The 13,570-nt window shown below is 34.8% G+C and overlaps 1 protein-coding gene across 1 annotated transcript; it reads left to right on the top strand.

The window, feature by feature from the left end:
- The first annotated feature begins 3,872 nt into the window (after positions 1-3,872).
- LOC132546510 (carboxypeptidase B-like) lies at positions 3,873-13,082 on the top strand. Its single transcript, XM_060210227.1, has 10 exons — positions 3,873-3,952; positions 5,652-5,736; positions 6,218-6,433; positions 6,962-7,063; positions 8,684-8,791; positions 9,444-9,545; positions 10,106-10,190; positions 10,326-10,525; positions 12,000-12,084; positions 12,895-13,082. Exons 1-10 carry the CDS (start codon positions 3,873-3,875, stop codon positions 13,080-13,082), a joined length of 1,251 nt encoding a protein of 416 aa, XP_060066210.1.
- The last annotated feature ends 488 nt before the right edge of the window (positions 13,083-13,570 follow it).

Genomic DNA, 13,570 nt, shown 5'->3' with positions numbered 1-13,570 from the left:
CTTTATATGTGAAATATTGAGACAGAAATCTTGGCAACTTTATGTGTGTGATATTGAGACAGAAACCCTGGCAACTTTATGTGTGGGATATTGAGAAAATAACCCTGGCAACTTTATGTGTGGGATATTGAGAAAATAACCCTGGTAACTTTATGTGTGGGATATTGAGAAAATAACCCTGGCAATTTTATGTGTGGGATATTGAGACAGAAATCCTGGCAACTTTATGTGTGGGATATTGAGACAGAAATCCTGGCAACTTTATATGTGAAATATTGAGACAGAAATCCTGGCAACTTTATGTGTGTGATATTGAGACAGAAACCCTGGCAACTATATGTGTGGGATATTGAGACAGAAATCCTGGCAACTTTATGTGTGGGTTATTGAGACAGAAACCCTGGCAACTTTATGTGTGGGTTATTGAGATAGAAACCCTGGCAACTTTATGTGTGGGATATTGAGACAGAAACCCTGGCAACTGTATGTGTGGGGTGTTGAGATAGAGACCCTGGCAACTTTACGTGTGGGATATTGAGATAGAAACCCTGGCAACTTTATGTGTGGGATATTGAGACAGAAATCCTGGCAACTTTATGTATGGGTTGTTGAGACAGAAATCCTGGCAACTTTATGTGTGGGATATTGAGACAGAAACCCTGGCAACTTTATGTGTGGGATATTGAGACAGAAACCCTGGCAACTTTATGTATGGGATACTGAGACAGAAACCCTAGCTAATTCAGGTATTTGATGTTAGGAGAAAAATCAAAACAAAACAAACAAACAAACAAAAATTAAGAAATAAAAAAATAATTTAAAAAACCAACAAAAACTGAGCTGCACATATGTTAGTAGTTTAGAAATTAGGTTGTGATTATTAACAACTGTTTACAGGACTATTTCTAGCGAAGATGTCCTCTTATCACAATTACCCCAAACATAGATACTGGTTCATACGGAGATAGTATCTCTAGATAACACTTTTATCTCATTATGTTGTATCATATGAATGCAAACACATTTCCATCATTTTAGATGGCAACCCTAAACTATTAGCTGCATATTTGTGTATGCCAAGTGAAACTCAAATTTATCATTTTTGAATATTCAAAAGGAATATAGAGGATATTTAATCGTGTCTTCAGTAATAACAAATATATTTCACAGGTGTGTCTAATAACTATTAAATATTCTATTCATCACATTTTCACAAGCAAAATAGCAAAATTACTGGCCTATTTAGAACAGATATAAAACGAGGAAGCTGACTAGGCTTTTCGTGAACAATACCCACTCATTATAACGTCACAATACGCAACAAATATATTATGTGCGTGTTTTTTTTTAAATATGGCTGCAACATGCAGCCGTTGATGACATGAATCCACTTGAAACGTCTAACGTATTAGCTTCACATTCAAGACCTTTGGTATTGGATTTGGTTTCATCTCGGATAAGATAATCTGTGTTGCATTGTTTGCTGACTTTCATGAAAATAAAAATTTATCATGGAATTGAAGGTAGTGTTATTTGTAAACAACCCCTCTGGCTTCTAGTTGTGTGTGTGTGTTTTTTTTTTTTTTTTTTACCGGAGTTTTGAAAGTTGATTTGTGTTCTCTCTTTACATTGGTGTTAAGTCAGCTAAAGTGTTATTTAGCACTTTTTTAATGAGATATTTCTCTATATTTCACTTGCAAAAATGTAATAAATGATGAATAGCGCCTTCCATTTACAAATAAAGAATAAGAAACAGAAAAGCCAAAAAATGACTTAGTCTTTGTCATGTAGGCTTCATCACAATAAAAGCCTGTACATATTGACAAATAGTTAATGTGTAAACACTGTATATTGGGGAAACGGAGATGGTACTATCTAGAAATGAGGAAATCGGAATCTTTACGTCTATCATACACCTATCCCTGTCCTACTGGTTTCATTTTAGGAAAAGGTAGAGGCAAGCGTATGTTATAGAAGAGTCAGTCACCATCGCATGTATTGCCACAGCTTTATTGTATATTGTGTGTCATGTGTGTTGTATTTTTCTACCATCTTGGCACTACTGGTGTTCCCTTATGGGCAGTGCTTTATCTATATCTATAATAATATGGTACTATTTATACAGGCACGTGTGATATAGAGTGAGATAAGTATTGTTTAGCTTATTTGTAGTTCTATTTTTTTTTTTTTTTTTTTATTTTGCGCTGAAGTTTTACTTATCCTTGGAATGCGGTCCAAAAAGGTAAATATTGTATAATTGTTTCAATAATTTTAGGCATACTTTTTCAATTGTACTTCTAAATACAAACATGTATAATAGATATTTACAGGATAGATAGGTTATATGGTGTATAATATTTAATTTCTTATCACTTCAGTGGTATTAGAAATTTATTGTATGGAAACCCATATATAGCATAAGGTAATCTTGTTAGATTGCTGTTAATTGTTATCCAACTGTTTTGGGGGGTAACTCCTTTGAATAATAGTATGTTTGGTAGTTATGTGTAATGACAAAGTGTATTTGTATTTCTGTTTCTACAGCAATATAAGAATGGTGTAACAAGCTGTGTCATCATTCTGGACACGCCTCCTGAAAAAATGCAGTTTGACTGTCTAGACTGCTGCATTAAAATGGATCACAGTTGTTTGTACGTTGAAGATATATTGATGAAGCCGTGTGTTTGAACCAAGGACTTGGCCGTGTTGGGAGGCTGTACAGACATTTGGTGTCTGTTGCAGACAGACCATTGAGCATGAGCGTGCTTTCCATTTGGACACCTATCAGTGGATCCAGCTGTTTATTGGAAAATCAGAGATGTTTTCAATGTTCGTGTCCCACCTCTTCAAGCTGCTGCAGAAGATTAGGCGTTAGTTCGTCAATTGTACAGGATGACCATACAGAGACTTTATGACTGAGCGGAAGTGGCATGTTTGCAGTGTGTGTCCGGTACCTTCATAGTTTGTGTATATAGTTTTGTTAAATTTTAAATTGACAATGTATTAAACAAAAGCTCTATCGTGTTTTCTTTTCTCGTCCCTTAATCGAGACTAACCTGGCTTGTCCCATGTTACAGTGTCTACGTTTCTGTTCTGATAGGTATGTAATATGGCCATGATCAATACATTTCTTGCCACTAATATTCTAAAACAATACATTATCGATATATCATTCTAAGAACTTGGTCATGATGATAATTGATATAGCCTTCGATATTTTAGCATCGTATGTAATCATAAACAAGTCAAGAGAAGGGTAGATTGATCTCATGGGTATGCCTATAGTCTTTAGGAATATCTTACCACTGTATCATTTTCATGATTTCATTCTCAATATATTTCTCTTTGTCATGGGCTGTTATTTTCACGAAATATCACCCAGTATGGTTTAAAATCATATATTTGAACCGCTAATCAGCTTTCGTTGAAAGACTCACAACAAGAGAAGGAATTTCGTTTCTTTGCGTTGGAATGAAATATGTTAGACTGAAGGATGGACAAATTATCAGACGGGATCGTGACATAAAGACCAAGGAATATAGACTTTTTTTTCTCGAATTCGCTGTGTTTTGAAATCCTTATGTAAGATATACAAACATATGTATCTATTTTCATTGTGATGTAGAGATAAACCTTCCATATGTTTTAGGTTTATCTTATGACTTTAAAGGCAATGTTTCTAAGAGTCTAGAGCACGAGACTACCTGGACAGCGTGACACGCGCCACATGTGATACCACAAACTGTAGCACCTGTTATCTATACTGAGCATGGTACTCGGGTAATGTGTATCAGTAATACTGATTATATATATCTATACATATTTGTAGTCTAGGTTAGTGAGAAGATTAGTGTTGTTTTTCCATGTCCATCATGATGAGGGTATCCACCCTGGCGCTGGTCGTCCTTACGATATTCGTATTGGCACGCGGCTCAGAGATCAGATATGACGGGTAAGGTTAACACATAAATTCATATAAATTTTCATTAACATACAAAACTACAAAAAAGTGTTGTATTGGATATCAGATTAACGACAGTTCAGTATTGGCATTTTAGGATGTGTCTCTAATGAGATCAAATGAACGACCCCGCAAAAAGGGAAAAGTTTAGATAGAAGTGTTGAATATGGTTCAATTCATGTAAAAAAATGTAGTAAATTAAAAAAGGACTGAAATTAATTCGTTTATAAAATGGATGGTTTGAAAATTTTCAATATATCTCGCACTGCTGCATTATCGATCAAACTTTTAAATTACAAATGTAAAAGGTATATGGTTATATTTGCATCAACAAAACGATAGCACAGGTGGCGATATCGTTAATATACACATGTACTCGACGATGACATTCAATATTGAAAGTAATGGAATTCATTTATGAACTAATGCACCTCACCATCTGGTTTTGCCAAGTCTTTCGGCCAATATTTCCACAGTTGTCTCTTAGTTGTCAACAATTTAGGCCTTTACCACAAAACCATACTTTCGATTCCTAGGATGAAACAGCTAGGGATTGATTTAATTCACAATTTAATACAGTTGTGCTGTATCTAATATCAAATGGACATTTAAATGTGCATTTGACTTATATATGATAAATATCCACTGTTGATTTAGCTGAGTTGACGGAAATCTACATGTCAACGTCAACATAGTATAATATTGTATACTTCTTCAACAATGCTCACATGATTCGTCTTTATTGTTTTCTTTACTGTAAGTGAATCGGTCCGTATATATTCACACCAATGGTTACAAATGTCAGTCGTAAACTGTACTTATGTCTTTGAAATTGCATTAAAATATATATATATATATATATGAACGAAATGTATGGAGTGATAAACTTATAGATAAATAAACGAAGAAAACAATAACCGAGACACCAATATAAACTTCAGTGATTGTTGATATTCACATTCTGTTTCAGTTATAGCTTTGATATAAATTGGGAACTCAAACCTTAGTTGCGTTTACAGGCACAGTTATGTCTCTATCATTAATGACTTTGAGAATTTACACTATCAATTTTGTTAGCAATGCTTCGCATTTTTTCCTATCTGCATTGAGCCACATGGTTGATTTGATCATAGATTAATCACGGTATGAAGTTCTTTTCTACTCTGATGTTTTGATAGTGTTAAGATTATAATGGAATCTTTCATCCCCTTGAAGATAGTATAATCTGAAACCCAGAGGAAAGATGATTTATTGGGCAAACACGAAGCTTGCCTCGTTGAGTTCAACCCTATCCTCACAAACCAGGGGGTGAATGATTATTTTTGTCTCACTCTGTCGACCTTCCTAGGTGGGTGTGTTTATTGCTACATTGCATCGTTGAAATTATAAATATGAAAGGAAAATCAATCCTCAACTCTATAGGGTGAGATATTAAAATCTCAGAATGGAACAAAATGTAAATATGTCTGTCCAGTTAAGAGAAATTTATCGCTATCATTACTAATTTTAAGTACCGCTGTAGACCTACTCTGCCAAAACAGATTTCTAAGCACAGTTCTTAAAACATTCAATGGTGATTTTACATACTACAATATGTTTACCATATTCATTTCAAGCAGTTTTAGGAAATTTACTCTATCAGTAAACGAATGTTTGACATAATAATAAAGTAGACCTCTTTTCTATGTAGATACAAAGTGGTAAGGGTAGTTCCTCAGAAGTATGAACATTTACTGGCCTTGAAAGCGTTGCAGGGACAGACGGGTCATGACAAGGTACGTCAGATCTACATATAGATCCTTAAGTTCTTGTTTGTATAGGGTTTATTGCAAGTACTCTTCAAACTGTTATAAATAATGAAAACAATATGATTGAATTGATTCGGGAAAATTTTAACATGGTATCTTCCGGTATCGCATTTTCTGCAGTGAACTTTTAGTTCCCGATGTTTGCCGTAACCTGCATGTCATGTTCTAATCTATTTGAATATTGGTGTGGCACAGAATATACACATGTATTTTCCGTTCTTATCAAATTATCAGAAATGTGAAAATTCAGAAATGTACTGCTATTGAACCTCCTCATCATAATTTTGATTTTAGTTTCCCTCAGTTGCCTCCTAGGTTTAAAACCTAAGATCTTAGCATCACAGACGAATCCTAGAAGGACGAAACATATGTATGATGCAGTTTAAATTACTGTTTGGCGCTGCTGTGATGATGTTATTGTAAATCTTTCATGTGTTTCGATTTGCAGGTGGATTTCTGGCTCGCCCCTCGCCAGGTCGGTGTGCCTGTGGATATGAGCATGTCCCCAGAGGTGTTTCAGCGTTTATATGCTTCCTTCAATTTGTGGGGAATCTTTCCAACGGTTATCATAGATGACGTGCAGAAGTTGATAGACGCTCAGAAATACGTCACCTATGACGTGGAAGCCGACTTCGATTACTCACAGTATCACACACTAAGCGAGGTAAATTTCATTTTTAATCGGATTTTTATCCCATGACAACCCTTTTGGTTGGGTGTCAGTTCAGAATTAAATTTATGAATACTGTAAAGACTGATTTAGATAAACTAGTATAAACAAACTGTAAAATAAACAGTCGTAATACAAAGGGTAATTTTCGTGTTCCTATTCACTGATGTGATAATAATGCTGCATTTTACATGTTTTTACTGTACAGAGGTCATTTGACGAGTATATGAATAATTCCAAATCATTTCCATAAGCTATTCTAATTATAGAAGAAGTGTGTGAATTCCTAGTAGTATGCTTAGATTCGATTCTGAAATAATTTACCCAAGGTTATATGTGCTACACACTATAATTCTAAACTAATGTAAGCAGTTAATTGATCAAATTTTGAAATATCCATGTGAACATTTGTACTTGATGCAAAATTGAGGTAGCGTTTTTCCTATATACATATATTACATCACCACATCGAAATAAGATTTAAACCCAATATTCAACTTTCGGTAACTTTCTGTTTACAAGATCGAGGCATGGATGAAGAACATTACTGATACATACAGCGACAAAGCCTCATTGTTCGAAATAACGAAATCCTATGAAGCTCGAACTATCAATGGTATCAAGGTAATGTAATTTAAAGTATTGTATTCTAAACTTTTTACAACGGCTTTGCTAAAGTATTTGTCTCTTGTTCCTGATTGCACCGATTGTGTATGCAGTTTTGAATAATGAATATTATAATATCCGAATATCATGATGTGTTTATCAACATATGAAGTATTAGATATGATGAGTTAAAAGTATCGTCACTAATATGATTATTAATTTTCGTTAAATTCGTTGGTTATCTAAATTCCTTTTTAGCGCCAAAGGAAATCCCTCGTATGTTTAGACATAGTGTAGAAAAGTAGAAAAAAAACATTTATCGATAAGAAACAAGAAAATACCAAAACATGTCAACATTATCGTAATCCAAACTCAAAGTCAATAAAACAAAGGCTAAACATGAACATAAGGAAGATTTACACGGAGACTCATGAAGAAGAACAAAGAGAATAAGATCGGAATTTCCGGAAGAGTAAGGGTCGTCTGCATCATCGACGACACCCGCCATGTAAACCTTGGTCAATTCAAGCAAGTAATGTCACGTTCTCAAATGAGAACTAGGTATGAAATAACGGAACTAACAGACAAACTAACTAGCATTAAACACACCCAGTGTCATATCGCTTAAAGGAATAAATTAGGACTCAATGAGATAATTGTGACGACCGTAAGCTTCTCCACGATTTTCATCAACCTGCATCTGTTAAAACCCGACGTTTGTCAGTTGAATTCTTGCAGTTAAATTGTGATAATGGGAACATACCCTAGAGTGTCGAATCAACTAAGATTTTTAAAGTTGGGAATGCAGTGTGTTGCTATCCATAAATAGAAAATTCAAAATAGGGAAATTGATGGAAAGCTATCCATATTGCAGGAAAAGATCGAAAGCGGCTGATTTAGAAGAGTGTGTCGTGTATTTGATTACCATTTCTGACGGGTTTATACGATGGACGAGGTTAATACTTTTCTTGTTATTTAAAGACAAGACGTCTGTTTGCTTTAATATTGAAATTACATAACCATATCATTAAGTAACGAATGAAAAGTTCATTGAACTAAGGAATTTCACATGTCACCGATGATCCCTTTCATATATAACAGGTCTTGATACAGGTATACTTACAACGACAGACCACTGAAATGTAGAGTGGATAGATTATCCCGGAAATGACCTCTCCAACACTCGGACTAAAGTGGCGTTTCGAAGTCAAATGTTCAATTACTAAACATCTTACCGGAATCGGAAAAAGTTGTCAAATATAGAACTCAAGCATTTGAAATAAATCGGTTTCTAGAGTAAAAATTTGCGGTTATTTAATGAAATTTTAACTTAGCATTTTGATTTTTTTTCTTTCCAGTATTATTCCATTGCATCTTATCGGTAAAGAAATTCGCTGGAGACAATAGTAATAATACTGATAATTCACGGAAAACAGACGTATTTCTTGTTACACATATCCTAAAACATGCAGCGGTGCAGCAACACTTTTTTCCATTTCTGCAAATATTGGGCATCAGAGTTTCCTCTGCCTTAAATCATTTTCATCGCAAAATGCATATGAGTAATTTGAAATGAATGTTACAAATAACTAAGATAGCGTCCGATACCGTTCATGTGTATGGTTAATGTAAATGTAGATCAGCACCAGCACCAGTCCTGATCCCAGACCGGCATTCTGGATGGAAGGAGGAATTCACTCCCGGGAATGGATATCACCAGCTACAGTGATATACATGACTGGACAGGTAAGTGTTCTGAATGGTTGGAGGAATGCAAGCTCTGGGGGTGGGGGTTGTGGGGTGGGGGTGTATATCAACAGAACAATTATACGTATGACAGGGCAGGTAAATGTTCTGAATGGTTGGAGGAATGCAAGCTCGGGGTGTCGATATCAACAGAACAATTATATATATGGCAGGACAGTCAGGTGCTTTGGATAGCAAAGGAATCCATGCCATTTGGTGGCTGTGTTTTCGTGACGTCATATGAAAGTGTACTGTTGAATCTCTTTAAACATATTTCTGTTAGTTTTAGATAAGGAAATATTCCATATCTGTACACCTGTATCCTTGATAAACCACAAAAGTTGATTTTCTTCCGTCCGTTCTGAAAACCACATCTATGAATATGTATTACACACTGTCCAGATAAATATAATTTATCCCTCACTTTTGACATACATCTTTAGTCACTCTTTGAATTCTGTATTACAGAGTATTACAGAGGACCTGTTCTAAAACGCCACGAAAACGATCGATGAATCACCGATAAAACATGCTTCTTGCTCTATAAGATTGAGAATTTCATGATGACAATCGCAACGGTTTTCTATATTTAATGGTAGAGCCATTATGCTTGCAATAACCCGAAACGGTAACCTACTACTTTTTACTACAGATGCTGGATAATTACGAGGCTTTGAAAGATTTTGTAGATAGCTACGACTGGTACATACTCCCTGTTTTCAATGTGGACGGATACGAACGAACCTGGAACGGGGTATTGTCTTTTATTGTAATATTCAAATTGTTTCAATATCTTTGATTTACTATTTGGACAAGATGGCAGTGTAGACAAAATCGCAATCATACTGGGCAAATCTGTGATAGATAATGATTTATCTCCCCTAAGAGTCCTTGTGCTGTCTTCACACTCTTCAGATTTTATTGTATTTCGTCGACAATTAAATCTCAGTTCTAGTAACATTAGTTAAACAAGGAATAAAGTAGTGCCTATCTTGTGTAAGGTAAACAATACCAAAAAATATCAGTAGCTTTTAATAACACATTTACGGAAGATTGTACAAAGGCAAAAAATCCCAAACTCTTTAAACACCATCAAGATATCCTACATAACAAAACTGACACAACTATCAGTTTGCTAAGTTAGTTAAATATTCTTGAAGCATTAAGCAGTAAACTGTATCAAAATAAGAAGGAGAAAGGTAATTCGTGCCATTTCAAAAAGACGTGCCACACTCATTGTTAGCTATCAGTTTTCAAATTATGGAAAAAATAAGACGAAGGGAATATATACATACGAACAACTGATTTTTTCAGGACCGAATGTGGAGGAAAACTATGTCCGTACATGGGATATGCACTGGAGTTGATCCCAACCGGAACTGGGATTTTCATTGGAATGGTAGGTTTGTATAAATATGGTAAGGTAGACATGTGAATATTGAATAACTTGTAAAAATGGTATTGGATAGATATGACAGTTTGTTCGTAATGTATTTTATTAGTGTAACTGGCATGTGTTATATTGTCTTAACAGAGAATGGCGCCAGCTCTGATCCGTGCTCTGATACCTACGCCGGCCCCTCGGCATTCTCTGAGATCGAAGTCAAGGAAGTCGCTAATAAAATCGCGAGTATAGCAAATCTTAAAGGCTTTATCGACTTCCACAGTTTCTACCAGTATTGGATGAGTCCTTGGGGGTACACAACTGAACTTCCGAAAGATTTCAAGGATATGGTACATTTAGAGAATTGTTTACTTGTTTTATGCATCTTTTAGAGATTAAACGATAAATTATGATTGTAAAACGAAACTAAGTCGGGAGTCGTCATGTCTTAACAAAGTAAAAATAATACATGGTCTAATCTCGAGTTGACACATACAAACAAGCATACAAAACTATAAGACTCTTAAAGCGATGACAATATTGCAATAGCTATAATAAACTTCGACAAAATCTGACAATTGCAAATTGTCGTTCGTGTCTTCCAATCATTTGCTCTAAGCCAATGTTTCGTCCTTCTAGTGTTTCTTTTGCGTTAAACTGTCTCTAAATTTAGTAAATAAAGGGGGGGGGGGCTTAGGGTAGTTTTTTAATGTTTGTCTATATTAAACATCTGTCAAATCCATTGTTTACGCGGATTTCTAGTGTAGCTGTTCATTGACGTTGAGACAAGAGAAAGACACTTAAAACATTATGTAATATCAACGGAGAAGATGGCGGTATGTGTATTAAAAATGGAGATAGAACTCTATCATTCTTTATAAATTGCTACAGCAAAGGCAGAAGACAATACCATACAACACATTTTATCAAAGCAAAATATACAGTAATTGTACTGTAAAGTTATGTATAGTATAGTCCTTTATGCTTTCAAATTCTCAAAAACTCCTCAGATTAAGGTAGAAATCTACAAGATACAATTAATCAATTGTCAGTTCAATGCAGTTAATGTCTAGACGATAAAAGTTCTAAAATTGCCAACAACGGCTTTGTCAATCATATATATAATTTCCTTTATATCTTTTCACCTACAATAAACATAATAAATACGACATATTGCCCTTCCTGTAATAAACTCATGTGCTGCTGTAAAAACAAAACAGAGACGTAATTAAGAAATAAATACAAGCAAACGCAATGAAAACAAAAAATATCTATCCAAAATGTCAGGCAATACAGATACCACGCGGACGATGTAAACGTTGTGACGTCAACTTAATGTTTAAATGTTAACAATGTATCTTTTTATATGATGAACAATAAAATGAAATGCAATATTAATCATCATGCGTAGTCGATTCCTGGATTGCGAGACCTTTCTGATATTAACGATAGATGAAATAGCGTTAAAAGATGAGAATATTGAATCGAGACTTGCCATTATAATCATCGTTATCATCATCCTCTCCGTCTGACATTTTGATGCAAAAGTTTGGTATATCGTTTCTTAAATTTCTTCAATGTCGATCATAAGATGACTCGTGCATCAATCAAGGTACATTTACGAATAGAAGACTTCTGGTACCTGGAGGAACAATACCCTGCCTTGGAACATAGGGTCATGTACCTCTCAAAATATATGTTTAACTAATAGTCCAAGTTAATGGGGAAATGTCTGTCTCTGTATCTAAATAGTATCTCCACATTGATGTTGTTTAGCTAGTACTCTCTCCATATCACTCTGCTATATACATATTTATTCCATAGGACGAGGGAGGTAAAGCCGCCTGTGACGCACTTGAAGCTGTCCATGGAACAAAGTTTGAACACGGCAGTATCGCCAACATAATATGTAAGTATAGTGTCATCAAATATATCTATTCCTTTCAGTTAATGTTCCAGATTCCCTATCAATGCTTTTCTTTATTTTTATTATTAAAACAGTTCAGAATATAGATATGTATATTACGTTCTTTTCAATCATTCTAATATTGACGATACACTTAAACCTTTAATCTGAATATAAAATATCGAAGCGTTATTGTCCAAACATTGGCTCATTCAGAAAACCGTGTGCGATACAAGCGATTGCATGGGTACGTAGTAACATTGTATACAAAATGTCATATTTGATTCATATTCACACCATATCATTAAACCAATAAGTCTTCATCCGGTCATATTTTGGTTGTTATGGGTCAAAGCGAAAGTAGACCACCTACTTCCTATTTCAGGAGTGGGAGTATATCTAAGCGGTTCCTGCTTATTTTGATTTTATTTCCTTTAACTTTTCTAATGGTCTTCGTGTCAATCTTTCTATTGTATATTGACAGTTTCATCAACACTGAATTTAAATTACAGACTATCAGGTTTTTCCTAATGTATCACAGGCTCTTATTTGAGCGCCATGGTAACAGAGATGGAGTAGAAGTAACTTAAGATGATCATTATTACGTTCTTAACGGCCCGTCAACACATAAAATGTCATTAGGAACATCAACCTGTGATAGGCACAGCGATTCAAAAGAACTAACATCAAATGAACTAATATATGTCATGTGATGGCTAGACTTTCCTCTATAATTGGAATTGGAATAAACTATATAATAGATGATTATAAAGATGTGGTAATCAGAATTCAGTAATTTGCCACTGTTTGCAGATGTGGCTAGCGGTAGCAGTGCTGACTGGACCTACGGAAAACAGGATATTAAATATTCTTACGGAGTGGAGCTTAGGGACAGAGGCGAGTACGGGTTCTTATTACCCGCCGACCAGATAATCCCGTCTGGTGAGGAGACGTTACAAGCCGTTATAGCACTGGCTAAGTTTATCACTAACAATCCATAGTTATCATGAACTTAGAAACATGATGTCATGAATGATATTACGAGAAATAAAATTTCTGTCAACAGGGCACAAACTACCTCGACATTGATATTTTAGGCCAGAGTTAGAACAGCTTACAACAGACGCTGTCCTAACTAACGTTTTGATAAATACGCAGGACTTTTAAAGACATCATTGATATAAGAAATCAATGAATGATATAGTAAGTAATTAAAAGTAATGATATTCTTTCAGTCTTTGGGTGTTTGGTGATAATTAAGCAGAATTAGCATCCATTATTTTTGTACATTAAGACTTTAAAGGAGAAAACAAATCAAACATTCGATAATTTACAAACTAATTTCCATCGAATCACTTCAATTCACTTCTATATGACGATTAAAACTAGTGAAAACCTTTCCTCTAATGGTTTGCATTTATATGATTTTCCTTTTGTTTTAAACATAGTTTATTGTATCAGTTATATACAAGGGACTGGGCACAAGTTA

This window comes from Ylistrum balloti, unplaced genomic scaffold, assembly GCF_031769215.1.
Source record: "Ylistrum balloti isolate Yb309-2 unplaced genomic scaffold, AGI_CSIRO_Ybal_v1 Utg369892, whole genome shotgun sequence".
Classification (NCBI taxonomy): Eukaryota; Metazoa; Mollusca; class Bivalvia; order Pectinida; family Pectinidae; genus Ylistrum; species Ylistrum balloti.
The sequence above is the reverse complement of the archived record's forward strand: the minus strand, read 5'-3'. Positions and strand labels throughout refer to the sequence as shown.

Excerpts from the sequence above, each read along its gene's own strand:
- LOC132546510 (XM_060210227.1), top strand. The coding sequence starts at position 3,873 with ATGATGAGGGTATCCACCCTGGCGCTGGTCGTCCTTACGATATTCGTA. Across the intron at positions 5,737-6,217 it reads GACAGACGGGTCATGACAAG|GTGGATTTCTGGCTCGCCCC; the intron begins GTACGTCAGATC and ends TTCGATTTGCAG. Across the intron at positions 7,064-8,683 it reads GAACTATCAATGGTATCAAG|ATCAGCACCAGCACCAGTCC; the intron begins GTAATGTAATTT and ends ATGTAAATGTAG.